This window comes from Penicillium solitum (genome assembly GCF_028829755.1).
Source record: "Penicillium solitum strain IBT 25940 chromosome Unknown utg000008l_segment0_segment0, whole genome shotgun sequence".
NCBI classification, from domain to species: domain Eukaryota; kingdom Fungi; phylum Ascomycota; class Eurotiomycetes; order Eurotiales; family Aspergillaceae; genus Penicillium; species Penicillium solitum.
The window spans coordinates 355,407-382,764 of record NW_027072127.1 but is presented as its reverse complement, the minus strand read 5'-3'; the positions used below and the strand labels follow the sequence as shown (position 1 = coordinate 382,764).

General features: G+C 50.0%; 10 protein-coding genes across 10 annotated transcripts; 4 read left to right on the top strand and 6 right to left on the bottom strand.

Moving 5' to 3' along the window:
* Positions 1-272: 272 nt before the first annotated feature.
* On the bottom strand, positions 273-2,849 carry N7455_009407 (uncharacterized protein; the record flags this gene model as incomplete). The annotated part of the gene is made up of 1 exon (XM_040954581.2): positions 273-2,849. The coding sequence occupies one exon, from the start codon at positions 2,847-2,849 to the stop codon at positions 273-275; it is 2,577 nt and encodes an 858-aa protein (XP_040814990.2).
* Positions 2,850-3,786: 937 nt separating this feature from the next.
* N7455_009406 (uncharacterized protein) lies at positions 3,787-4,844 on the top strand (the record flags this gene model as incomplete). The annotated part of the gene is made up of 2 exons (XM_040954729.2): positions 3,787-3,880; positions 3,949-4,844. 2 exons carry the CDS (start codon positions 3,787-3,789, stop codon positions 4,842-4,844), a joined length of 990 nt encoding a protein of 329 aa, XP_040814825.2.
* A 354-nt stretch (positions 4,845-5,198) lies between these two features.
* N7455_009405 (uncharacterized protein) lies at positions 5,199-5,517 on the top strand (the record flags this gene model as incomplete). The annotated part of the gene is made up of 2 exons (XM_040954591.1): positions 5,199-5,245; positions 5,301-5,517. The coding sequence occupies 2 exons, from the start codon at positions 5,199-5,201 to the stop codon at positions 5,515-5,517; spliced, it is 264 nt and encodes an 87-aa protein (XP_040814993.1).
* Positions 5,518-5,800: 283 nt separating this feature from the next.
* Positions 5,801-9,202, bottom strand: N7455_009404 (ion transporter; the record flags this gene model as incomplete). The annotated part of the gene is made up of 3 exons (XM_040954656.2): positions 5,801-7,831; positions 7,889-8,889; positions 8,947-9,202. 3 exons carry the CDS (start codon positions 9,200-9,202, stop codon positions 5,801-5,803), a joined length of 3,288 nt encoding a protein of 1,095 aa, XP_040814915.2.
* Positions 9,203-10,381: 1,179 nt separating this feature from the next.
* On the top strand, positions 10,382-17,262 carry N7455_009403 (bifunctional carbamoylphosphate synthetase/aspartate transcarbamylase; the record flags this gene model as incomplete). Its single annotated transcript, XM_040954585.2, has 3 exons — positions 10,382-11,075; positions 11,162-17,151; positions 17,206-17,262. The coding sequence occupies 3 exons, from the start codon at positions 10,382-10,384 to the stop codon at positions 17,260-17,262; spliced, it is 6,741 nt and encodes a 2,246-aa protein (XP_040814964.2).
* A 467-nt stretch (positions 17,263-17,729) lies between these two features.
* On the bottom strand, positions 17,730-19,416 carry N7455_009402 (uncharacterized protein; the record flags this gene model as incomplete). Its single annotated transcript, XM_065606197.1, has 5 exons — positions 17,730-18,581; positions 18,645-18,704; positions 18,753-19,019; positions 19,071-19,120; positions 19,203-19,416. The coding sequence occupies 5 exons, from the start codon at positions 19,414-19,416 to the stop codon at positions 17,730-17,732; spliced, it is 1,443 nt and encodes a 480-aa protein (XP_065460160.1).
* A 512-nt stretch (positions 19,417-19,928) lies between these two features.
* Positions 19,929-21,634, bottom strand: N7455_009401 (acyl-CoA synthetase; the record flags this gene model as incomplete). Its single annotated transcript, XM_040954703.2, has 3 exons — positions 19,929-20,093; positions 20,159-21,294; positions 21,358-21,634. 3 exons carry the CDS (start codon positions 21,632-21,634, stop codon positions 19,929-19,931), a joined length of 1,578 nt encoding a protein of 525 aa, XP_040814872.2.
* A 336-nt stretch (positions 21,635-21,970) lies between these two features.
* On the bottom strand, positions 21,971-22,728 carry N7455_009400 (putative nucleoside-diphosphate-sugar epimerase; the record flags this gene model as incomplete). Its single annotated transcript, XM_040954600.2, has 3 exons — positions 22,501-22,728; positions 22,251-22,443; positions 21,971-22,201 (listed from the first exon to the last, which is right to left on the bottom strand). The coding sequence occupies exons 1-3, from the start codon at positions 22,710-22,712 to the stop codon at positions 21,971-21,973; spliced, it is 636 nt and encodes a 211-aa protein (XP_040814933.2). The 5' UTR covers positions 22,713-22,728.
* A 153-nt stretch (positions 22,729-22,881) lies between these two features.
* N7455_009399 (exocyst subunit EXO84) lies at positions 22,882-25,120 on the bottom strand. Its single transcript, XM_040954542.2, has 3 exons — positions 24,706-25,120; positions 23,371-24,643; positions 22,882-23,310 (listed from the first exon to the last, which is right to left on the bottom strand). The coding sequence occupies exons 1-3, from the start codon at positions 25,091-25,093 to the stop codon at positions 22,920-22,922; spliced, it is 2,052 nt and encodes a 683-aa protein (XP_040814969.2). The 5' UTR covers positions 25,094-25,120; the 3' UTR covers positions 22,882-22,919.
* A 108-nt stretch (positions 25,121-25,228) lies between these two features.
* N7455_009398 (TOM complex receptor protein TOM20) lies at positions 25,229-26,362 on the top strand. Its single transcript, XM_040954725.2, has 4 exons — positions 25,229-25,393; positions 25,446-25,697; positions 25,804-25,865; positions 25,947-26,362. The coding sequence occupies exons 1-4, from the start codon at positions 25,339-25,341 to the stop codon at positions 26,070-26,072; spliced, it is 495 nt and encodes a 164-aa protein (XP_040815019.2). The 5' UTR covers positions 25,229-25,338; the 3' UTR covers positions 26,073-26,362.
* Positions 26,363-27,358: the final 996 nt, after the last annotated feature.

The following is a 27,358-nucleotide window of genomic DNA, read 5'->3' as shown; positions in this document are numbered from 1 at the left end:
CCTCGCATCAACTCATTAGAAGACCAATTGGAGACTAATAAAAGCATAAAGGTCACCTAGTGGAAGGATAGGGAAACACCTGGAGATAGATTTACTATAGCTAGAAATGCCTACGACATAGCCTGGGTAGTTCGTGCAGATGCAATAGAGAAGTAACTGAGATTCCATTCTGAGCGATGCCCTTTCTCGTGCAAACATCATGCCTTTCTAACTCCGACCAAAAAGAAAAAAGAGAAAATAAAGTAAACCAGCAGGACATTTTAAATATAGTTCTAGACATCGACGAATTCGAACTCAGTCTCATTACCTTCGTCCTTCACCTTGTCCATTTTGATATCCTCGGAGATACCAGCACAGGAAGGCCCAGGTGATCCCATATTCATGGTAATGGTGCCATCACTCTGTGTTTCGTATTCACCATCGTCGGTAATCAGACGAAGATCCAGGGATGATACCTCATCATCATACTCGGTAACCTCCATGTAAGTATCCGACTGCACCTCGTCCTGGCTCTCATGATTCTCATGTTTGAGTCTAAACTGGGAATAGTCGGTAGAATCCACAGACATGATATCCGACGCGTGACTGTAAGTGGCGTTGTGAGATGCGCCATAAACCGTACTCTGGGTGTCGATCTCGCTGAAAGAATCGTTGGTGGAGGCGACACTGCCAGTGTGCACGGCGGGTCCAGGAGCTGAGAATCCACCGACGTCCAAGGCGGGAATGATCAAGTCGGTAAAAACACCACCCGTTTCATCGTCATTGCCGCCCGCCCATAGAGGTAGGTATTGGAATTCATTGTATGTGAGGCAGATTAGGGTGTCTGTGATTTCGTGTCGCATGCATGTGGGTGGGCCAGGTTGCTGCAGCATCTCTATGGCGTATTCTCTCAAGAAAGAGTGAACCTCACTTTTGAATGTCCTTTCGTCAAACATTTCTGCTGAAATGTCTGTCTTTGGTAGCACTGTAGATATATGCGGAAGACACGGGGTAGGGGTGAGAGCAGGGGTGGGATTGAGGAAAGGGTCTTTGTTGTAGGTGTTGTCAACATCATTTTCGGATTGTGACTTCCGTACGCTAATGGTCATCTCCATCTTAACATGCCCACCCGCATGTTGCGCAGCCAGAGTCTCCTCCTCGTGACGAGCCTGAGCTCTGGTCCTAACCGCTTGGTTGAACACATGGCTCATCTGGCGAATTTCACCAGGAGACACCTGGCGAATCCTTGCTGCTGCTTCGGCACCAAAGGCTAGGGAGCCATTGCCGATTTCCGCTATGGAAGAATGGGACTCTAGACGAGGTGCTTCATCTTGATAGAGATCCTGCCATACTAGCGCATCCCAGAAGTTTTGTCCAATCAATCGCTGAAGGACAAATCCCTTGTCTATGCCCCATCGATGGTATGGGTTTTCAGATCTCACCAAGTTTGGCGCCACATGGAATGAGCGATTTGTGTCTCTTCCCTTGATCAGAGCCCCGTAGATGCGACCTCGAATGAATTCCTTCAGTGTCGTGACTAGTTGACATATGATTCCTTGATCTGCAGGATAAAGTTGAACATGGCGGGTAAGCTTCTGGAACTCAGCAATGTGTGCCAACCAGGGCATTTCATTCCCGGTCAACTGTAAGAAGCACCGAACAACGTAGTCGCCGAAACTCTTGCTGGCATACTCGATACGCTGCACCTCGGTGTCGTCTAGAACATCAGAAATTCGGCTCCGCACCAAGCTTTCCATGGAACCGATTGGTTTGAATCGCGTGGCCCGAATCAGGTACAGCAGGGCTTCATCCCCAACCATTTCGACAAAGGCGTCTCGGCAGAGACAGGGAGATTTGATACCACATGCCACTCGATATGCTACCTCGGGATGAAGTTCGATGAACCGAGTGTTGTTGAGTTCATAGAACCACGAGATGATGTGGTCGCAGATGGCCGGCACCGTAGCCACGTCAAATATTTTGGCGAGGGCAAAAAAGGTCCACATCTTGCAAGGAGTGTCTATTCTAGGGTTTAGTCCTTCCAGAACGTGGAGGATGTGCTCAATGCCTTCGCGATGACGGGAGGCTGAGTATTCCGCCGGCAAGCCTGCCTGCTCTACTGTTTCAGGCCGTGATGCCGAAAATTGGTCCTGTGGGTCGACTGAAGCTTCAATCTGATTATTTTGCAAATATTCAAGGTCGTCGATATTGGTATCGACCCCGGGGTCAGGAGATTCTGTAGGGAATTGTGTAACCTGCTCGAAGGGTTCCAAGTCATCTTGTCCTCCAACACACGACCATGGTAGACTCCAAATATGCTGTTTCGAGGCCCATGTCCTGATACTCATAGGGCAGGAAAGCTCGGTTAGGAAGATGACTGCATCTTCTTCTAGGGTTGGGGGTGTGAGGTCTAAGACGTATCGAATCCCATCTGGAAGTTTGCCAGCCAAGCCGCGTCGCTTTCGGACCCGGGTCTGCATTTGCGGATTGAAGAGCCGTTTGAAGTAGGCTGAGCCTGTAGCCAATAACTTCTCACTGTGGATGCGATGGGGAACGGTTTGTGGGGAAAGAGGCAACTTGGATCGGATCGTCTCCGGAGAAGGGTCAATGAACACCATGGTATCTGCGCCATGGAGAAGAAGTAAAAATGGCATTGTTGTAAGGTTGAAAAGTGATCCCTGAGAATCCGAGTGACTTGTTGGAAGTGCTGTGAGGGTATCGGGGTTGTTTGTCAGGGCTGAGATGAGGGTTGAGATGGTGTCGGGTTCTCTTTTAATGTCACTATTCGGTTCCTGTTGCAGCTGTAAGAGCTGAAGATTTTCAGTTTCTCCCCGAGGTATGGGGTTTGGAGGGCGATGAGGTAGCTCCATGTTGGACCGATTTTTAAGAGGTCAGTATAGTTCACCAAGTAAGTAGTAGAGAGAAGAAGAAGAAGAAGAAGAAGAAGAAGAAGAAGAAGAAGAAGAAGAAGAAGAAGAAGGTGGGAGAGTTGTGGGGAAATGGGGAATGAGGCTCTGCTGCCTGGAGATACCCGTGCCCAGGTGGACAGAACGTATAACAAACAAAGTCTTGGAAAGTCTTAGTTATCTTTCACCTTCCTCACACACACTCTCTCTCTATATATATATGCAGGTATTTATGTAGATATATACTTTTACTGATTTCCTAAAAGGATTAGAGGAATTACCTAGCTTCAAAAATATGGACTATAGCGACTTTTCCATAACAGGTAAAATTCAGGGTCTACAATGGTAATATTGTTATACCCTATCAGATTTCTTTGCTTTTATCAGGTAGTAGAATTAGGCTGAATAAATTTCAGGCTCAGATACCATACCTAGTTAACTATAACTACCTAGTTAGTTAGGTACATAAGTAGGTGGATCGGTGGGGGCTGTGCTCCAAGTACTTTCGATTAACTGCGTGCAATTCTTCGATTCAACCACGTTCTCGAGTACAACATATTTTGCTATGAGTGGAATTAGCTGCTCATGTCCCAGCTTGCTACTGTCCCAGTGTGGACAAGGTTAGTGTCGATATCTCTTCCAAGGATACGTGGACAACAAACTGAAATCGTTTTAAGATGGGACTTGGCAAACAAGTCAAGCTTATCCTGAATCTGTCAGCCCACATCACGGCAACCCCTCCATCACCCCGGACGCTCAGACATGCCTGATGTTAGTCGAATATCTTATGTTTTCATATTTTCATATTTTCCTTCACACTGCTAATGTCAACAGATTCGCAAGCGCAAACAAGATTAGTACGTGCCAGCGATGTCGCAATGCGTTTATCCAAACCTTTCAAATGCCCGAGAAATGGTGGTCTACCTCCTACAAGACATCTAATGGATATTTTGGTTGTGAAACAACCCGCCAAGCAGAGGTTGTCACAGGCTTTAGTAAGTAACACCAGCTGCCCGGCTGCCCAGGTGGACCGGAACCGAAAGTTTACTAACTTGATATATAGATACATGGGCATATTTCGAAATCAAACATGTCCGAGCCAACTTGACTTACGAGTGGATCAAACTGAACATCTTCACCCGATGGGTGGCTTCCGCTAATCGGACATTTGTGCTTCTTTTCGACCCCGCACTGTCCATACAGGAGTTAATTCTCCACTCGCTATCGAATTCACCTCTTTCTGACTCTCAGTTGAGGATTCCATTCTGGCCCTACTCGCACGTCTTCGAGATTATAGCCCATCTCGAAGAGGCCGCCGTTTGGGCGATCCGGAACCAAGTGCGGGCGATTGAAAAAGAGACAAATCCAGGTATAGCCCGACGACCAGATTACAGGAGAATGCATGACATTGCCCGCCATGCTATACATGTCAATGAGAATCTGGATGTCTCGGTACAGAATATCGAGACTATCCTAAACCACTACGCTTTGTATATGAGATCAAAACGGGAAGAGTCATACTTTGGCGCAGACGAAGATATCCGTAATCAACTACAATTCTTTCGAGGCTATATCGCAAATCTACGCCATCGCTCAGTCTCCAACGAGAAACGGCTTCAGAATGAGATCCAATTGGCCTTCAATACTGTCGCCCAGGCTAATGCGGAAACCTCCGTGGAGATAGGTCGTGCCGCACAGATCGACAGTTCGGCCATGAAGACGATCGCATTTGTCACACTCGCCTTTCTCCCGCCTACCTTTATCTCGTCGATTTTTAGCATGTCATTCTTCCAGTGTGGGGATAATGGCTGGGGTATGTCGAACAAGTTTTGGCTTTATTGGGTGGTTGCCGTTCCAACAACCATTGCCACGGTCGTGATTTGGCAGTACTGGCATAAACTTGTCCCCAGTTTGCATCACAAGCCAATGGTGGTTCCTGGGTCTAAAGAACGTGTATAGCTCTTCTTTCGGAGCCTACGCCATGCATATATCTCGATAGATACCAAGATAAATATAACTGCTCTCGGTATTATCTCGAGCTTAGAACGAACTGACTGAGAGTTTATAGTAAAAGAAACCTTGGAAAGGACCCAAGACATAACTGAGGAAGAAAGAGAGGGCAGTTCAAGATGACTTCGGGAAAGCCCGTGAGAAGTGGCGGATACTGTTAATCACCATGTGCTCATGTCCATGTCATTCTTTTTTTCCTTTTATAGTATCTACTGCGGAAGTTTCATTTTACTTCTGAGCAATTGAATTGAATCTCTCCAAGCAACTTGCGCTATCAAAAACAAACCCATATACAACCCCATCATGGCTACTATGACAGAAGCCGTTTATCAAGGTCGGAAACCGATGAAGTCAGTATCTGCCCGATGAGTTGATGTTCGTCTGTACTAACATAAAGAAAATTAGACCCCGCAACATCGCCCTACTAAGCGTTTTCGGGGTCGTCAGCGGTACATTTCTGTTGTTCCGCCTCCTAGCTCCCCAGCCTGGCACGCTCAATACGAAGGAAGAGATAGCGGCGTTTCAGGGTGGCGAATACGATCAAACAAAGCAAGGAGAAACATTTGGACACACTGCCCGCCCGCCTCGAAAGGGATACCAAGTGCCCAGAGGAAGCGTCTAGGGGGCAAATGCTGTCTGGGAGCATGAACTATACGAGGAAATAGAGCATTGAATTGGATAGAAGGTTTAGAATATGAAGATTTCATTGTACTTATGTGTGGATTGATGAAAATTGAACCTTGCCCTTATGTACCCCGAATGAGATGATGGTATCTGGTATCCGCAAAACAAAAGCCAACGCGCCAGGACAAAAACAAATATCCGGAAAAGCAAAAGAACCTCCCAATCAATTTACAGGGGTTTTTACACGGTGTTACCACCAAAAGGCAGAATGTACTGAACAGTTAGGTAGACGGTAGGGTATCATCACCGCGTCCATATGCTTTGAATGGGTTTCCACCACTGCTAGCCCGGCTCACGGGGGAATTGACGCTTTTCTTCTTCGAGTCTTTCTTGTCACGCTTCTTTTTCTCACGTGTAGCACCCCGGGACTCATCGGGCCGGCTTGGACTGCGACTGGACTCGCTGCGGCGGAGATCTTTGAATTCTTTGATCACCTCACGGAATCCTTCTTCGATGTTGTTCATGCGCGCTAGAACCAACTTGCTGAGCATGTCTTGGGTTTGGGTTGGGGCTTCACGACGAATAGCGGGTGGGGGGAAGCCTAGTTGGGTCTGGAAGCTAGAGGGAAGGGCACCGGAAAAGCCACCTGCCACGGCCTTGTTGTCGCCTAGGTCCGATCCCAGGTCGAAGAGAAGGGACGATCGAGGCCGTGTCCCTGTGGGACGATCAGATAGGTAGACACTGTCCAACTCGGGAACGGACATATGGCTCAGTCCAATCGGAGGGTTCCGAGGACGAGGTACGTCTAGAATGTGACGCTTCATGGTACCTTGGTCTACCGAGGCAGAGGTGGCAGGGGGTGATTCCCCATCGGAGGAATCGGCATCTGGCCGTGTAGGTGTGACCCGGCCTTCCGTCTCTTCATTTGGAGATCCAACGGGATTGTACAGCATGGTGACCCCAGAAGCATTCCGTGTATGTCTGACACGACGTGTAGGGCTGTTGCGACGCGAGATAAGTCTTGCCGTAGATGGGCGAGAGCTGTAGAACTTGGGCGAGGGTTTCTCTGCGCCTCCAACCGAGTCAGCTGCCTCGCCCGTGGACCCTTGGACCGAGGGCTTGTCATCGTTTGAGTCACCATCGTTGCTGGTAAGTTCATCATCACCCTCCATGTCTGTATGATGGGAGAGGTGTCGTCTCTGAGTGGGCGAGACAGAGGGTCTTGTACGCCGAGGCCGGATAACTGGGCTTGCAACACTTGTTCGGTCCTCGGGATTCGAAGCTACCGATCGGGTCGTTTCGGTGAAATTTCGAGGTTGGTTGGCCAATCTAGCCCGGAATGGAAAACTGGGTCGTTGCCGGTGCACCCCACGATGGTCCGCAACTAGGGAATCCCCATCATCGGGTCCATTGGCCGGTCCAGAGCCAATCTCCTGCATCCAGTCTTTGATGACGTTATTGGTCTGGCGTTCATGCACAGTGCTTGGTGGCCGTCGCATTCGATCGTCACTGTATGGGCGTCGAAACACTTCCTCCAACGCTCGATCCTTCTGGTATGTTGCCACAGAGGGCTCTCGCCTAAAGACCGATGCACTGGTGCTGAAACCACGGAATCGACTGGGCTGCCATTTCTGGGCATGAGCTGGAGTTTCATCTTGTGAGGTGGGTTCAATTAGATCCATTGGCTGAACGACCCGAGAACAGAGAATTGTCTTCTCATAGAAGCAAATTGTGAATAGTATGGGTAAGTGGGTTATCTTGATAATGGTCCGGTTGAGCCGAATGAATTCACGGAATGGCATCATGTATCGGAATGGTGTCACTAGCCAAGCAATGACATTTGTCGGCGCTACGTAGGAGAATAAGGCATCAGACTTGACCATCGAAATGGTATTGACAGCGAACAAGAACTGATGTTCCTGATTTGCGTTCTGGACAATTCTCATGAAGGAATTTGTCAGAACCGTGATCAAGATGGTAACAACGACAAAGTGACAGATGAATAGGAAGACCGTCAGGATCGTTTTCCCTAAAAAGTTGTATTCATCCCACATTGCCCATGCGGTTGGCGTGAATCCCATCAGCATCTGGAATAAACCATAAGCGACCACTTTGGGGGACTTGTTGTCTCCAAAGTATAAGAAAGAGACAAAAAAGCCAGAGCATGAAATGACGATGAGTACGAAGACGGCAATCAGGTCTGATGCCATTATTCGGAAAGCAATGAGGAGTTGGGAGAAGTAGCGATAATGATCCAATATGGAGAACAACCTCGGAAACAACAAGGGAGCTGTAGCCGTAAGAACATCGAACTGAAATGAATTAGCATGTACCGATGAATGAACCTTCGTGAAGATAGAAAGACTTACGGCTTGGTCGGCGATGAACTGGCTTCTAGGGTAGGTCAGGAATGTACCGTATATCCTCAAGCAATAGTATGCGAAGAGCAACAGCAGAATCCCGACGTCGAACAGATTCCAGAAGCTCATCAGATAAAGACTAAAGCCTTGCTCATTGAACCCAACAACTTCATCAAGCATGAATCCGGCACTCCAAAACCAGAATATAATCTCGAGGGATGTGATCCTGCGGCTTCGCTGTTCTAGAACAGCTAGGAATAGGCCCAAGAGTACTGCAAAGGACAAGGTGGAAAGAAACTGTCGATAGCGCGGGACTCTCAGTCGTGATAACTTGAACAAAGATGCATCTCGGGGGTTGTAGATTGTCACTGATCGCCGGAGTGTCTTATTGCTGGACTCGGTTGCAATGTCCCCATTGGGATCCATTGTTGCCCCATAGTCTAGGTTTCCACCTTGGTTCATGTTCACAGGACGATGGAGATTGTCGGCGGCAGAATGGAAGACGACCGTCCCCGCCCAGATAGCCTCCAATTGTTGCACCACGACGGGATGGGCCAAGAACCGTTTGGCCTGCGAGCGAATAGCGACCTCCAAGCATGAGACACGGGCAGCAACCACCCGTTTCCGCTGGGGTCCAGTGACTAGCGCCGTGGATTGGTCCTGGCCCTGGAGTGGATAGAACTCGTAGGACAGCGCATCGATCAATTCTCGGGTCGAGTATTCCCGCAATAGTTTGATCGCTAACAGCTCACTGACCATTGCCCGCGTTTGATTTGCCCCGCTGTTCCCCGGACTTAGGTGTATTTCTCTCTCGAATTGTAGACAATTGGCCATCAGCGCATAGAGGGTCGCGCGCGAAAAGTGGGCCGACATGATCTTTTGCAGGATTGGTTTGATCAGGAACTGGGAGACCTGCGGCGAGCGTAATTGATCCCATGTTAAGGTGGTTTCGCAGCGGGAAGCGATCAAGGGACGAATGGCGTGGGTGATGTTGTAAACAGGCAGCGCGTCTAATCAGTTGGTTAATTGTTCGCCGTATGTGTCGTATCCTAGAGATCTCTTCGTACCCAAATGCGACGCAGAGAACATGGGCAGTAGAGGGGTAGACTCGAGTGGTCCATCCTCTTCCTCTTCATCCCAGTCCTGTTCCATATCCTCTTCGTCGATTTCCCGAAGCTCTGGCGCATCGTCGCTACTTTCATCGGCTCGGGGGACGCGTCGCGAGTTGTTATGCGCGGAGCGAAACCACGGGGAGGGGGCCGAGAATGGGGACTGCTCGATCTGCTCGCGCTGGCGCTTTGGACGAAGCAGCGAGGCGAACATGGCGAGGAAATTTCAGGATTCAAATCAGCATAACTGAGGTTGTTGGGAGGGTTGTAGAATGTTAGACCATTGCGGAGCCAAACGTGGAGACGCGAGAAAATGAAGGAGAGAAAAGAGCAGGAAAGCAAACGAAGTTCAAGGTTAAAAGTCCAGGCCCAAGCGGGATTAATTTAGTCCAAAGATCGAAAGATAGTCCAAAGATAGTCCTCATACTAGCATTATTAGTACTAGGGGGAAAATCTAAGCTCCCATGTTCAACCCCCCACGTCATTGTACTGATTACCCCGGTTCACCCCTTGTTAAGTTGTAAGCTTATTTGATATTCCATTCTTTATCTACATAGATTTGTGTTGAAATCTTTGAATCTTTAAATCTTTAGACTATTAGGTTGATATCTATCCTTCAACTTCAAGCGATATGGATATTTTTTTCGGTTATGAATCCTGTTTCAACAATATGCAAAGGATGTACATGCAGAGAAAGCCTATATGTACATATAACACACTCGATAGGTCAAAAAGATTCGCCACATGTGCAACATCACAGGGATCACCAGCATTGTACTACACATTTATCTTTGGAGATGAGCCAGAATATATCTTATAGTGATATAAATATCTCATACCGTGGTAGTCCCTATAGGCGGTATATAGACTGCCCACTGCCCGCTGCCCACATCAATATATGATCCCGTTATCGGCCCACCTACTGCCCGTGCATTGCATCATATGCAGTAACGCCTGCATGGATAGAAAATTGAGATTTAACAGAGAGAATCATGAAAATCCTCCAAACATATCAATTGACCATATATAATTCCAGAATAGAAACAAATGAATCCTACAGCATAAGAATCCATAATAGGAATTATAGCAACTTCGGAAAATCTCTGCGGTGAACCTGATTGACCGAAAACAGAAAGAGTGGGGCACCGAAAAAGCTTTTTGCACGAAAATATTTTCTGCCGAACTCGTTTTTTTTCCCTCTCTTCCTCCTCCACAGCTGGTTGCAGCAAGCAGTTTTTTTTTTCTTTACCTTTTTTTATTATTTTATATCTTTACTCCTTTCTGCGGTCCCTTTTCCAATTTGCAACAATCCCAATTTTCGCAGATGAACTAGAGTGACCTGCTTGCACTAGATCGTCCCTCGAGAGGACTTGTTCCCTCAACACCAATTCCGATGTCTCCCAACTCCCTTGAAGATCCAGCTCTGCCTACCAGCCCACACCTTGGTAGTGTAGTTGGTTATCCAGAGACCCTGCCCAACATGGATTCTGTTAGTGGAGTGATCAAGCCCGCCGCCATCCCAGTCCGGGGTGGCTCAGACCGGTTGGCTGCCCTTGAACTCGCAGATGGCACTATCTACCAGGGTTACAACTTTGGTGCTGAAAAGAGCGTCTCGGGTGAATTGGTCTTCCAGACTGGTATGGTCGGTTACCCCGAGTCCATCACCGATCCCTCATACCGCGGCCAGATCCTGGTCGTCACTTTCCCGCTCGTGGGTAACTACGGTGTCCCTTCGCACGATGAGATGTGTGAGCTCCTAAAGGACTTGCCCAAGCACTTCGAGTCCAGTCAGATTCACATTTCGGCGCTGGTGGTGGCATCCTACGCCGGTGAGGATTTCTCACACTTCTTGGCCAAGTCCTCCCTGGGCGATTGGCTCAAGTCCGAGGGCATTCCAGCCATGCACGGTGTCGACACTCGTGCTTTGACCAAGCGCCTTCGTCAGACCGGTAGCATGCTGGGTCGTATGCTGCTGCAAAAGTCCGGCTCCACTCCCGATGTTGCTGGTGCCGCCGGTGTCGACTGGAAGTCACACTTTGAGGAGACCGAATGGGTGGACCCCAACACAAAGAACCTCGTTGCTGAGGGTGAGTGATCTACCAAACTGATAACAGCGGGAAAGCAAGCGAGAATTTGGTTTCTGACAGTATATTTTTTTTTTCTCTCCTTATAGTCTCAATTCGCGAACCTCGCCTATTCACACCCCCCGCCGATGTCGCCCTCAAACACCCCTCGGGCCGTGGAGTCCGCGTGCTCTGCTTGGATGTCGGTATGAAGTACAACCAGCTGCGTTGCTTGCTTGCCCGCGGCGTGGAGGTTCTGGTTGTGCCCTGGGACTACGATTTCCCCACCCTTGCTGGAAAGGATTTCGACGGTCTGTTCGTGTCGAACGGTCCTGGTGATCCCGCGACTCTGACCGTCACCACCAAGAACCTGGCCAAGATGTTCGAGGATGCCCGCACTCCCGTGTTCGGTATCTGTCTGGGTCACCAGTTGATTGCTCGCGCTGTCGGCGCTCAGACTACCAAGATGAAGTTCGGTAACCGCGGTCACAACATTCCCTGCACAAGCATGCTCTCTGGAAAGTGCCACATTACTTCTCAGAACCACGGTTATGCCGTGGATGCTAGCAGCCTTCAAAACGGATGGGAAGAGCTGTTTGTCAACGCCAATGACGGCAGTAACGAGGGTATTCGTCACACCAGCCGCCCCTTCTTCAGTGTTCAATTCCACCCTGAGAGCACACCCGGCCCCCGGGATACCGAGTACCTGTTTGATGTGTTCATCCAGAGCATCCAGTCTACTATTGCCTCCCCCGCGGCCCTCGGCCTGCCTGTCTCTTTCCCCGGCGGCACCAAGGCCGAGAACATCGTGGCTGCCCCCAGAGTCTCTGTCAAGAAGGTTCTGGTTCTTGGCTCCGGTGGTCTCAGCATTGGTCAGGCTGGAGAGTTCGATTACTCTGGCAGTCAAGCCATTAAGGCTTTGAAGGAAGAGGGTATCTACACCATCCTGATCAACCCCAACATTGCCACCATTCAGACCTCCAAGGGTCTGGCTGACAAGGTTTACTTCCTGCCCGTCAACGCCGAGTTCGTCCGCAAGGTCATCAAGCACGAGCGTCCTGATGCCATCTACGTTACTTTCGGTGGCCAGACTGCCCTTTCGGTTGGTATCCAACTCAAGGACGAGTTCGAAGAGCTCGGCGTCAAGGTTCTCGGTACCCCCATTGATACTATCATTACTACCGAGGATCGTGAGCTGTTCGCTCGCAGCATGGATTCCATCAACGAGAAGTGTGCTAAGTCTGCTTCTGCTTCCACCCTCGAGGAGTCCCTGCGTGTTGTCGAGGACATCGGTTTCCCCGTCATTGTTCGTGCCGCCTACGCTCTTGGTGGTCTGGGCAGTGGTTTCGCAGAGAACATGGATCAGCTCAAGGATCTTTGCACCAAGGCTCTGGCCGTCAGCCCCCAGGTTCTGATCGAGCGCAGTATGAAGGGCTGGAAGGAGATCGAGTACGAGGTTGTTCGTGATGCCCAGGACAACTGCATCACTGTCTGCAACATGGAGAACTTCGATCCCCTTGGTATTCACACTGGTGATTCCATTGTCGTGGCTCCTTCCCAGACTCTCTCGGACGAGGACTACAACATGCTCCGAACCACCGCAGTCAACGTCATTCGTCACCTCGGCGTTGTCGGTGAATGTAACATTCAGTATGCCCTCAACCCCTTCTCCAGGGAGTACTGCATCATTGAGGTCAACGCTCGTCTGTCTCGATCCTCCGCTCTCGCCTCCAAGGCTACCGGATACCCTCTTGCATTCATTGCTGCCAAGTTGGGTCTTGGTATCCCCCTGAACGAGATTAAGAACTCCGTCACCAAGTCTACTTGCGCCTGCTTCGAACCCTCGCTTGACTACTGTGTGGTCAAGATCCCTCGTTGGGATCTGAAGAAGTTCACTCGCGTGTCTACTCAGCTTGGTTCCTCCATGAAGAGTGTGGGTGAAGTTATGAGCATTGGCCGAACCTTCGAGGAAGCTATCCAGAAGGCCATTCGCTCGGTTGATTTCCACAACCTTGGTTTCAACGAGTCCGATGCCCTCATGTCCATCAAGGGCGAGCTCCAGACTCCCTCCGACCAGCGTCTGTTTGCCATTGCCAATGCCATGGCCGCCGGTTACACCGTTGATGACATCTGGAAGCTCACCAACATTGACAAGTGGTTCCTCAGCCGCCTCAAGGGCCTCAGCGACTTCGGCAAGTCCATGTCCACCTTCAATGCTACCTCCGTGCCTATGCCTATGATCCGCCAGGCCAAGCAGCTCGGTTTCTCCGATCGCCAGCTCGCCAACTTCTTGGACTCCAACGAGCTTGCTGTGCGCCGCATGCGTGTTGAGGCCGGTATCACACCCATTGTCAAGCAGATTGATACCGTCGCCGCCGAGTTCCCAGCCGTCACCAACTACCTCTACCTTACCTACAATGCTTCTCAGCATGACCTGACTTTCGACGATCACGGTATCATGGTTTTGGGTTCTGGTGTCTACCGTATCGGTTCCTCCGTCGAATTCGATTGGTGTTCCGTGCGTACCATTCGTACGCTCCGCGAGCAGGGCCACAAGACTATCATGGTCAACTACAACCCGGAGACTGTCAGTACCGATTACGATGAGGCTGACCGCCTTTACTTCGAGAACATCAACTTGGAGACCGTTCTGGACATCTACCAGTTGGAGACTTCCAGCGGTGTGATCATGTCTATGGGTGGTCAGACCCCTAACAACATCGCTCTGCCTCTTCACCGCCTCAATGTCAACATCCTGGGTACATCTCCTGAGATGATTGATGGTGCCGAGAACCGTTACAAGTTCTCCCGCATGTTGGATCGCATCGAGGTTGATCAGCCTGCTTGGAAGGAGCTGACTAGCATTGACGAGGCCCGCGGCTTCTGTGACAAGGTCGGCTACCCCGTGCTGGTCCGTCCCTCATACGTGCTCTCGGGTGCTGCTATGAACACTGTCTACTCCGAGCACGATCTGGCCAGCTACTTGAACCAGGCTGTCGATGTCTCGCGTGAGCACCCTGTTGTTATCACCAAGTACATTGAAAACGCCAAGGAGATTGAGATGGACGCTGTTGCCCGTAACGGTGTTATGGTTGGCCACTTCATCTCCGAGCACGTTGAAAACGCTGGTGTTCACTCTGGTGACGCTACTCTGATCCTGCCTCCCCAGGATCTGAGCCCGGAGACCGTCCGTCGCATTGAGGAGGCTACCCGCAAGATCGGTAATGCCCTGAACGTTACTGGTCCTTACAACATCCAGTTCATTGCAAAGGACAATGACATCAAGGTCATTGAGTGCAACGTTCGTGCTTCGCGTTCGTTCCCCTTCGTGTCCAAGGTCATGGGTGTTGACCTGATCGAGATGGCCACCAAGGCCATGATTGGAATTCCATTCCAGGAGTACCCCCCTGTGTCAGTCCCCAAGGACTACGTCGGTGTCAAGGTTCCCCAGTTCTCGTTCTCGCGTCTGTCCGGTGCCGACCCCGTCCTGGGTGTCGAGATGGCCTCTACTGGTGAGGTCGCCTCCTTCGGTCGTGACAAGTACGAGGCCTACCTGAAGGCTCTCCTGTCCACTGGATTCCGTCTTCCCCGCCGCAACATCCTGTTCTCCATTGGTTCCTACAAGGAGAAGCTTGAGATGCTGCCCTCGATCAAGAAGCTCCACGATCTCGATTACAACCTCTTCGCCACTGCTGGTACCGCTGATTTCCTCAAGGAGAACGGTGTGCCTGTCAAGTACCTCGAGCATCTTCCGGACCACGAGGAGGAGGACATGAAGTCTGAGTACTCTCTCACTCAGCACTTGTCCAACAACCTCATCGATCTGTACATCAACTTGCCATCCAACAACCGCTTCCGTCGCCCGGCCAACTACATGTCCAAGGGTTACCGTACTCGTCGTATGGCTGTTGACTACCAGACTCCTCTGGTCACCAACGTCAAGAACGCGAAGATCCTGATTGAGGCTATTGCTCGTCACTTCCCCTTGAACATCATCCCTGCCGACTACCAGACCAGCCACCGCACCGTGGTTCTCCCCGGTCTGGTCAACATTGCTGCATTCGTCCCGAATCTGGTTTCCGCTGGTTCCAAGGACTTTGAGGCCGTTTCCAAGGCTTCGATTGCAGGCGGTTTCAGCATGATCCGTGTGATGCCCGTCGGTGTTGACAGCTCGGTCACCGAGTCCCGCGACCTGAAGATTGTCCAGCAGAACGCTCAGGGCAAGTCGCTCTGCGACTTCAACATCTCTGTTGCGGCCACTGCCACCAACTCTGACCAGATCATCCAGATGACTGGTGAGGTTGGCTCTCTCTTCGTCCCCTTCAACCACTTGTCGGGCAACATCAACAAGGTGGCCACTGTCACCAACCACTTCAGCTCTTGGCCCTCGAGCAAGCCTCTGATCACTGATGCCAAGAGCACTGATCTTGCCTCGATTCTGTTGTTGGCCAGCCTTCACAGCCGTAACATTCACGTCATGAGTGTTACCTCCAAGGAGGATATCAGCCTGATTGCTCTGAGCAAGGAGAAGGGCCTCAAGGTGACCTGTGATGTTTCCATCTACTCCCTCTTCCTCTCCCGCGAGGACTTCCCGGCCTGCAGCTCCCTGCCCACCGCCGAGGACCAGAAGGCTCTGTGGGACCACATGAGCACCATCGATGTCTTCGCCATTGGCAGCATTCCCTTCCAGCTTGCTGGCAAGGAAGCCACCCCTGAGTCCGGTATCGCGGAGGCTATTCCTCTCCTGTTCACTGCTGTCTCAGAGGGCCGTCTGACCGTTGAGGACATCACCGCTCGTCTCTACGACAACCCTAAGAAGATCTTTGAGCTGCACGACCAGGTCGACAGCTCGCTCGAGGTCGAGGTTGACCGCCCCTACGTTTTCCAGAACCCTCAGACCTGGTCTCCGTTCAACGGCAAGACGATGCGTGGCTCCGTTCAGCGTGTTGTCTTCCAGGGCAAGACCACTTGCCTTGATGGCGAGATCACCAAGGATGCTGTCAAGGGTACCGACATGTCCACCCACCGCATCATCCCCACCTCGCCCGTGCAGAAGCCCGTGACCCCCGCCCGCGCGGAGAGTTCCCTTGATAGACACGTGTCTATCTCTGGCACTCCTGCCCGCCGCTTCCGTGCTTTGGACAGCGCTGTCCCAGCCGTTGGCGAACTTGGTCCTCCCCTTTACGTCGCCTCCTCGCAGATCTCCCCCTCGCTGGCTGACATGCTCTCCCGCTCTCCTTTCCGCGGAAAGCACATCCTGTCTGTCAACCAGTTCTCTCGCGCTGACCTGCACCTGCTGTTCACCGTCGCCCAGGAGATGCGTCTTGGTGTCCAGCGCCACGGTGTTCTTGACCTCCTGAAGGGCCGTGTCCTGACCACCCTCTTCTACGAGCCCTCCACCCGCACCTCGGCCTCGTTCGACGCCGCCATGCAGCGCCTCGGTGGACGCACCATCGCCATCTCCACTGAGCACTCTTCTACCCAGAAGGGTGAGTCCCTCCAGGATACCATCCGCACTCTCGGCTGCTACGGCGACGCTGTTGTCCTGCGTCACCCCGACGCCAACAGCACCGAGATTTCGGCCAAGTACTCCCAGGTCCCCGTCATCAACGGTGGCAATGGTGCCCTTGAGCACCCCACCCAGGCCTTCCTGGACCTGTTCACCATCCGCGAGGAGCTGGGCACTGTCACTGGCTTGACCATCACCTTCACTGGTGACCTCAAGTACGGCCGCCCCGTGCACTCCCTCATCAAGCTGCTCCAGTTCTACGATGTCCGCATCCAGCTTGTCTCCCCCAAGGCTCTCGCTCTCCCCGAGGATGTCCGCCAGCAGATCATTGCTTCCGGTCAGCTGGTCCTCGAGTCCGAGGAGCTGACTCCTGAGATTGTCGCCAGCTCTGACATTCTGTACTCCACCCGTGTGCAGAAGGAGCGCTTCACCGACCTCTCCGAGTACGAGCGTCTCAAGAACACCTTTGTCATTGACAATGCTCTGCTCAAGTACGCCAAGAGCCACATGGTTGTCATGCACCCCCTCCCTCGCAACGCCGAGATCTCTGAGGAAGTCGACTTCGACCAGCGGGCTGCTTACTTCCGCCAGGTATGTGTTGAATTTTCCCCTGATTTTTTGAACAATATACTAACTACATTCTAGATGCGCTACGGCCTCTACTGCCGCATGGCTCTCCTTGCTCTTGTCTTGGCGCCATGAATATAAAACTCTTTTGCCATTATAATTATTTGGGAAAGGGGAATCCAAAAGCGCCATGGATTCATGTGATACGTTTGTTTTTCCTTTTTTGTTTGAAAAGTCATGTTTTTCGATACTCCGTAACCAGCGTGAATAAATCGCTGTATAGATTAGATGAATCTCCGTTTCATTTGACGGCCCCGTTCAGTGTATGTCTATATTTCCATGTGTGTATATTATGTGTTATGTGTTATATGTGTGTTATGTGTTATGTGTGTGTGTGTGTCGTGTTTTGCGTGTTTTCTATTTTTTGGGGTCATTTCCGTTTTGGGCGATCTTTTCTTTTTCTTTTTGGGTTTTTTTGGGGTCTTGGCATCTTGGGACTTGGGAACTTGGGACTTGGGAACTTGGCACTGGGAGCCTTTTTATATTTGATATACCAACTCGGACAATATAATTCATTAATTCATCTATCCCCGAACTTCTTTTCAAGTTTGGAACACCCAACGAGGATCCTTGTCCCCTTGAAATTCTCCCTCCGCATCACCCACGTCTCCCATCAACGGGCTTAGTCCTTGGGCTTCCCTAACACGCTGCTTTTCAGCGTTCTCCCGTCGGAGCACCTCCCATAGGATCCCAACGACCACAATGTTGGCAACCAGATATCCCAAGGCAAATCCATGACCCAGGAAGTACCGCGGGCTAGTCTCGGTGCGGTATAGCTGTGTTCCAAGGACCGCACCCAGGTTACCAATTGAGATCTGCATGGCGTTGGCAATGCAACGTTTAGTCTGTCCAGACACATTATTGGCGGGCCAGGAGAGCACAATAGCAACAGCTGGGTAGATCCCTGCCGCAGCGAAGATGGTTCCCACATAGGACACGCCCGCACGATGCTGTGATAGTAGGAGAATGTATCCGATACATCCAATGGCGGATGATCCCATGATAAATGGGGCACGGCTGCGTGTCTTTTCAGATGCAATTGCAACTCCAATTGTCAGGAAGAATGCCACTGCGTACGGCGGCACGGAAAGCAGCTGGGCCTTTGCGGCTGAGTATCCGAGTTCTTTGATGATTGTCGGAAGGAAGAGCGATAAGGTATACAGTGGCAAGGACATTGTGTGGAATCCAAGTCCATACAGCCAGACTTTTGGATCTTTGAATGCATCCAGTACTGCCGACCAGGTGAATTCCTCATCCCGAGTGGCATCGCTGTCATTCTTCAGACGGAATTGGACGAACTCCCGTTCTTCCTTTGATAGAAACTCGGCTGTTGATGGGTAGTTATACACCCAGAAAAAGGCGATGATCGAGACGACAATGGTCAACAGCCCTTCCTAGATTGATTGTAAGCCTGTGTTGGCGTATATCATAAGATGACATGGTTGATCAGGACACACCAGAATGAAGATCCACCTCCAACCATTCAAGTTCCCCACACCTTTCATGTGAGAAATTGCCTAAAACTCTGTTAGCTGTGGACATCTTATCGAGAGAAGAAAACCAACCCAAGCTAGGACACCACCAAAGGCACCTGCCAGCGAGGCAGCACTGAAAAACAGAGCCACGCGATAATGTTGCTCGTTCCGCTTATACCACATGGACAGGTAAAATACAACACCGGGAAATAATCCACTCTCTGCAACGCCGAGGAAGAATCGGGAAGATAGGTATCCAGAGTAATTCTGTACTACTCCCAAGAGTGTAGCGACTACTCCCCAAACAAGAGTGAGAGTCGGAAGCCATATCCTCGGGGTTGTTTTCTTCAAGATGATCTGAATGGAACTGTTAGTATCTAATCATTAATATTAACGCGTAGTGCTCACATTGCAAGGAATCTCAAAAAGAACATAGCCGATAAAGTACAGTGTCAGACCTGTAAGATACTGGTTTCCTGCTATATAGCTCCAGATGTCTCAATCAGCCCTTGATCGATATGTAAACACACAAAAACGTACACATGTTGATGTCTTCCGTCATTCCTTCTAGACGGGCATTTCCCACATTGCTGCGATCTAAAAATGAGAGTAAATAGAGTAATGTGAGGGGTGGCAAAAGACGATAGTCCAATTTCCGTAATAAAGCCTTCTCGTTGATGCCCTTGAAACTTGAGGAACCACTGGCGTCGCTCTCGGGGCCAGTGGGCACATCGTGCTTTTCTAAAGTAGCCATGGCGACTTACAGGAGAATCTGTCTTGGATGAAGGCTTCAATTAAAGCTTCAATTGAGGCTATGATATACGAAGAGAGGGGTGGATAGGAGAAATATATAACATGTAGCACACCATCCATTCTTCCCCGCGAAAAAAAGCATATTCCTCAAGAGACCGCGAATAAAATCATCAATATAGGGGGTAAAAGAAGGAAATGAGCAATATTGGGGTTGAAATGACGAGATCGGGTTCCACTGGAAGATCGGCAAGCTGCATACATAGTGAGTATTGCGTATTCTACAAGTTTTATATCGAGGAGTATAGAAACCGGATAACTATTATTATTCCAACTTACTATAAATCTGGAGAACCTTTTCATTAGAAGGTTGATATGATCATCAAAGTATTCTATACTGTTAGAAAGTATGTACTATATTGTACAGTTGGTATATTTGTTTATTTCCCGTATGCTTTCAGAGTGTATGTTCGCTAATTGACACACCTAGACATCACTTGCCCTTCATCTATCAGCTTATGCATTATCCGGCCAGTACTTTTGTACAATGACCTTCTTATTGACCTTGCCCATGGCATTGCGCTCAATCCCATCCACAACTTTCAGAACAGTTGGGATCTTGTAAGGAGCCATCTCGTTCTTGAGCTCAGCGCGTAGAGTAGGAAGTTCCAGCGGTGTAGTCTATGTCACTGTTAGTTATATGCAAAGAAGAGAGTTTCCCCTGCATGGGCACAACATAAACGTACCCCTTCTCGGAACTTCACAACCGCAGCAACCCGCTGGCCCCATTCTTGGTCGGCCAATCCAACTACTGCAACTTCTTGAATCGCATGAATGGCCAGCATCTTGCGCTCAACTTCCAATGCCGAAATCTTATATCCACCAGATTTGATTAGATCGACAGAGGCACGACCTTGGATGAAGTATGCACCGCTTGAATCGCGTTTAGCAACATCGCCGGTCTTGAACCACCCGTCCGCTGTAAACTCTGACGCCGTCGCCTCCGGTTTCCGCCAGTACTCGCAGAAGACATTACCGCCCTTGATCTCGATCATACCATCCTCATCTACTTCATCCACGATCCGACCAGTTTCCTTTTCGGTCAGTCGCACCTCGACGCCGGGCAACGGCCACCCAACACTGCCATCGATTCGCTTTTGAATCTCTAGCCCGCAACTGATCGCCATGCCGATCTCGGTCATTCCATACCGCTCCAGTAGAACCTGCCCGGTGATTTCGGCGAATTTTTCTTTGATGGGGGTGGGGAGGGCCGCAGATCCACTGACGACTAGTCGTAGAGCACGAGCTCCAGCCCGCGCGGCATTTTCTTGTTCCGTGCCGCGGATATGAGCATCAAAGTAGTCATTCAGACGCGAGTAAATGGTCGGCACAGCCATGAACAAGGTCGAGGAACCGTGGTCCTGCCACCGCTCCCAGATCACCTTCGGATCAAACTTCGGATGCATCTCCACGGTGGTACCACTCAGGAAACTGGCAGCCAGGCCATTGATGATCCCGTGGACGTGGTGGAGCGGCAGCACATGGATCAGACGGTCTGAGGGAGTGTACTCCCAGGCCTTGACCAGACAGCTCGCTTGGAAAGTGATGTTCTCGTGTGTTGTCACGCAGCCCTTGGGGTTTGATGTGGTTCCAGAGGTATAGATCATCAGGGCGCGGCGGGTGAGCGCAAACGGCGGGGAGAAAGAAGGTAAGGTCGGGGCTTCATTTCGAGAGAATGGTTCCAGTCCAATGAATGGTATGTCGGTGGTGCATCCTTCGCGCAGCGACGGTCCGATCTTCTCGAACTCCGGATGCACAATAATCAATGAGGGGTCCGAATCACCGACTGTGTATAGTAGTTCCTTCACTGGGTGACTTGTGCCTAGTCAATGTCAGCGTTGAATACCAGAAAAGGTTCGCATTCCTGCGCATCGCTTTCACCTACAAAGTGGAACGCATACACCCCCGGCCGCCCACACGGCCCATTGCGTAGCAACGTAGTCATATCCATTCGGGACCAAGAAGGCAATGCGCCGTTCTTCTAAATCTCCCGTCAATGCCAATTGCTCAAGTATGCGCTTTCTTAATGCTGCTGCATCGGCCAGCAATTGAACGAATGTGAAGGATTGTTGTTTGGTGGTGTCAATGACCGCGATCTTCTCGGGATTCTGGCGTGCATGTTGCTCCGCTGCAGCAAAGAGGGGTAAGGAAGGGATCGGCATAATTAATTTGAGTCTTTGAATCTTTGGCAACCTTGACCCTAAAGATAAATCATGTAGCCAATGTAGAATATAAGAACATGGAGAGGGTCAAGGTGAAGAATTTGAGGAACATACGGGATGCCCCATGTATTTAGCCGATTGCGGAGAGAAACGCCAATGTCCACTGTGGAGTATTTCAAAAGACCAAAATAGGAAATAGAGATATGTACGGGGTAGTATAATGTATTACAACATGATTGGAGACAATTAATACTAGAATAGTAGTAAAAAATAAGTTACTTCAACTATATATTCACCTATAATGCTATATAATGTTTGTATGCAAGTCTTAGATCTTCACCTAACAAGGTGGAGATCAGCATTCTCCCATATATTCTTCTTTCCACCCTTTAAAGCCAGGTCAAGCATGACTCCAGCTAAACCATCCACCTTCACCGATGGACCAAGACTAAAAGCAAGACTGCGTAGACTCATATCTTGCGCTAATACCATAGCCGGCCGCATGATATGAGCCTCGAAACCAGGGTGATCATTGTCAAATGCCAAAAGTCCATTCTCGACTTGGCCCTACAACTGGTCAGTGGAATTTTGATGGTTCCGATCGATGTTCTCGTACCCGAATGCGTCGGTACTCCTGCATAAACCAGAGCGGTTTAGTCTGATCCCTCTCAGCGGCAGCGCCGCTACAATATATGAACCGGAACGGTTTCTGGCACGTCTCCTGAAAGACTTGCGCTGCAGCAAGGGTATAGTCCAAGCTCACTCGTCGAGCGATCTCATTATCAGGCATGCGGGCCTTGCCTAATGTCCTACATAGAAGAGAAGTCAATATCGCATCATGTAGACTCTTGGCAGTGGATTCATACCAGATACATGCCTCGGCATCTCGAATGTCATCCCGGATGGAGTCAGGATAGGTCATGAAATCCTCAATTAATGCGACTTTGAGCTTTTTGTGTGCTGGTAGGTCTCGCCGGCTGAGCGCTACGATCGAGGTGATCGCAGGATGTGCAAGACATTGGGATAAGACTTCGCGGCCGACGAAGCCTGTTGAACCTGTGAGGATGACCTTCATCATTCATACAATGTTTGCTGGGAGTCGACGGCGAGAGACACGCGAAACAAGGGTTATGGGGGGCAGCCGGGGATAGCATTTTATCTCCGTCGGCATCGGTGTTAGGGTGGGATTATAGGACATAATTATTTGTTCTACCTAAACATAATCACAGCATAAAATCCAAATCAAGGTCGCTAATTCGACATTCGACATTTCACAATACATCAACTACAGCATGGCTACCGCGGATGGTGCCTGTGCCAGCTCGCCCGGTTGGACGGTGCGTGGCCCCTCGAATGATCCTTCGCCGTTCTCTTCCAGTCCGCGAGCTACCAAGTCTGTGAAATCCACACCCACTTCCACCAAGAGAGCGGCATGATCATGTACAATGTCGAGGCATTTCTGCCAAACAGATGTGCCACGCTGCACGCTGCTAAGCTGTCGACTGAGTAGAGCATTGAACCCGTCGAGGTGATGCTTAGCCCAGCGAATGCAAGAGCTACTCATTACGCTGGGGAAACATTGTTGATAGATACCGATGGTGTTCTTGATCAGGGTAAAGTAGACGTAGGAGATCTGGAAGATGTAAAGAGGCAGATCACCCTCGAAGATACAAGCCCTAGGAAAAAAAAGTCAGCATGCAAACATAAACTTGTCTGATAGAGGATGAAGAACGTACCTGATGCGTTGGCCGATCACGTCCGAGCGTGCCTTCAGGTAGGTCTCACGTGCCTGATCCTCAAACCCTAACCGAGTCAACCAGGTAACGTGTGTTTTGGTAGCCACCGGGAACGAGTGTTTGTCGACCAATGCCCGCGAGAGAATGCCAGCAAGTCGAGTCGCTCGCCCGTCGACCTTGAAATTGATGACGTCTTGTGCAATGGTGTTACCCTTGAGACTCTTGGCCAATTTCCGTAGTCGCTCAATGCTGAACACAGACGCCTCGAATCGCTGAAGCGCAATATCGATATCAAGCTCGTCCACCTGCCCTTCAACCCAACGGAGGTTCTGTTGTTTCCCATCCACATCAATACGCAGATCAGATTTGTCTCTTGGGGTATCGGAGAGATCGAAGGACTCTGGCTTTTTCGAATGGGAAAGGTGCCGACCAGCCATATATCCATACGACTCCAAGGGCTTGCTGGCCGCTTCGGTCTCCGAGCGCATGGTTCGACGCAGATCCTCGACTGTCTTGCGGTAAGTTGCCAGAAGTTCCTGTTTTGCCGAGACATCATCATGGCGATATGTAAAGGGCTTGGATCCCACCCGGATGCTGATCGATCTCCCAATGCCCCGATCCAAAGCTTCTTCACGCGCTTGCCCCGTTCCCAGGTTGGCCCCGAGATCAATCATATCAATATCGTTAAGAAGCCAGCAATCTTCTGCCACTAGCCTCGTTGGAACAGGTCCTCGGTGGTTGGGGTGACTTTGGTCGACCCGCTTCCGCTTCTTCGCAGCTACGAGCAGGTAATCGTTTAACAACACAATGTGAACGGGCCGTCTTGGTTTCCAGGTGGCTGAGTCCAGCTCAACCCAATTGCCAGTTTCCAGGACAATGTGCCGTCCTGGGGCAGCTGGAAGCCACTTTTGCGAACCCTCCACTGTTTTCCATAACGTTTGTAGCTGTACGCTCCACATGCTTTCAAGGTTGGCGACCGAGCTGCGATTGGCATTGCGTTTGGGGAAAGAGTCCTCCATCGGTGACATGGGATTAGGAGTATTTCCTACGCTTGTTTGTCCGAGCGCCGTTGTCAGCTCCGCCATGAGGGTACGGAGGGTCCGCATTTCATCCTTGAGCTTCTCCGCCTCTTTGCTGATCTTGATGAATTGGGTGCGATTCTGATAAACATTTTGCTGGAGGTCGGTGGATGTTCGGTTCTTGACTTTGCGTAGGCTTTCTTGGTATTTTTGGATATCTTCCTCGGACGCGTTGGCAAGAAGACCGGCCACATCTAGCATCGGAAACTCCTGGTTAGCTTTCTCAATACACAGCGACGGGTTAGGGAGCTCTAACATCGATCAACTGGAAGACTAGGATCTCGTAGAGCATTGAGGTCGACTTTCGGTGCTGGAGAGTTCGGGTCCGCTGGTGATGGTAGTCTCGGAATAGCTGCCGGTGCTAATCCACCACGTCCTCCGGGCACCTGAGTTGGAAGTGCCGGAACAGGAGGAGCATTGCCATCAAATTCAGGTGCGCTATTGAATCGAGTCGAGTATCGCCGTTTCACCAAATCCGAGGTCGCATCATTCTGGGGTGCCCGCTCACGTGTGGGGATTGCGGCTGGGCCTGATTCGGGAGATCTGGTATTGGGAGGTAGAGGACCGGAGATGGGTTTGGGAGCGCTAATCTGAGGGCGCTGCCGACGGGACTTGCTCCTTAGAGTCAATCCTCGGCCTTCCATGGTGATTTCACTTGGCAATGTAGCAATAGTCAAGGAATGGAAACGTCTCGGGAGGTCAAGGGGATGACGCTCGGGCTGCGGGTATGATTATATAATCCCTAACAGTGCTCCGGACATCTCGACATCCTTGGAAACATTTTTATCACCCAACCACCACTCAACCACTATCGCCTTTCCAAATCCCCATACACTTCTTTTGGGATAAACCCCACACCTCTAATTCGATCTTATCCCACATTTTCACTATGGCTTTCCGAAACACTGCCATCGTCGCCGGCACGATCCTGACGGGAGTTCTCGGTATGTAGTATTCGTCTTGTCGCGTTTTTCAATTATTAACCGTGTTTATCAGCCTACGCCGTTTATTTCGATCACAAGCGTCAAAGCGACCCTAACTTCCGCAAATCGTTGAAGAAGAACAACAAGAAGGTCGAACAAAGCGTGAAGCAGGAGGCCGAGGCCGGCGCCGCAGCCAGGGTCGCAGAGCTCAAGAATGCGCTCGAACAAGTGAAGAGAAACGGTGAACTTCCAACAGATCTCGAAGAGAAGGAAAGCTTCTTTATGAGCCAAGTCGCGTTGGGCGAATCTCTTTGTGCTTCGGAAGGTAAATTGAATCCATTGTGTCATCCTATCTCGGTTCTGAGAGACTGGATCGAGATATCGGTTATACATCGCAACCGGAATAAATAGATGGCTAACTGAATCTCCAGGCTCCCAAGTCGAAGCAGCAATTGCCTTCTGGAAAGCATTGAAGGTCTACCCCCAGCCTCAGGTAAGTACAAACCATTCCTGATGTTACCTATTGCCTTTTTTGATCATTTTGTTCATCATTCTAACTGCTGTAATTACTTAGGATTTGATCGGAATTTACGATAAGACCGTTCCCAAGGAAACCCTTGAAATCCTCGCTGAACTTATCGCACTCGATGGTGGTCAATCTGTCGGCGCCAAGGCTGGCACCGACGATAACATCGAATAGAAGACTGGACCTGACCACTCAACAACTTGTATTTTAGATGGAATTCTCAAATTTGTATCACATAATTTATATCGCGGAGAACTAGTATGTTCGTTGTCCAGGAGCCGTGGGGGATACGGAAAACAAAAGGGTGTGGATGAAGGCTACCATGTAAGTTGGACGGATTGATGGCGATTCATTGCCAAATAATTCGATTATATGGAGCACAAGAGATACCAACAATCTAAAGCTACCTCTTCTCTCTTTTGACTTTCATATGAGGTATATACACCTTTCCATCTTGTGTCCAGGAAGGTTTATAGACTGGTCCATTCTTTGTGGTGGGAGATCATCTACCAAACCCTCTTTCATTCAGAACCCTTGCTTCAAGATGTTCGAACATCAACTATAGAATGAAGTATGTAATATAGTGAGGAGTCCGTATGTTCAATGAGAAGTGGTTTCGTGATTTATCCATTTTGTGCACTCCGCAGTGGTCATGTAAGACGAGGAATATCCACGGGTATTAGAATCGAGTGCACTTACTTGTGCCCTGTTGCAATTTGCTCGTGGGTTGGGACGATGGGACGAGGAAGAAGCCAAGCGAATGAATGAGGGTGCACTCAGTGGGAGAGGCAAGAGAGACAGGCACTGGTTGGATAGGAGTTCCAACATCATCCTACAGAGCCAGGCCAGTTATTCTCGATTATTTTTGGCCCCCTACCCCCTACTCCGTGGAGCTTTCCGCTGTGCTACAATCCACATATTGCCGAGGGATTGATTCCGAGGCTTTTTACTCCGTAAGGATGAATTTGAGGTCTATAAGTCAAATTTATTCTAGTTCATTGAAAATGGTCATGATGGGAGGGATATATAGATATATATATATAGAATGAGAGTAGAAGGAAGAAGAGTGAATAAGAGGTCAAGTATAAAGTGAGACAGGATGTTCCGAATGAGGCAGGTCAGTGTTCGACACCTGAAAGACAAGGCCACTATCTCCCAGCCCTAATCACACTGGGGCATAATACATATCTCCAACTTTTTATATTTCTAATAACAGCATCGAGGGACTTGGAGGTTTCTGTTGCCTATACCCCTGAATGTAACATTTCAACACAGCCCAAATAGCCCAGACGGCCCAGACATGGCGTCCGAGCAGTCACTATTGAAGGGCATCTTGGCCCTGAGTGGGAATTCTTGGCCGTACTTGGCCAAGTTCGTCTTAGGAGCGGAAAGGAAGGAAATTGGGGAAGAGAAAATAAATGGAGCTCTACCTTTTTTGATTTTATAAATGTAATTTAGTA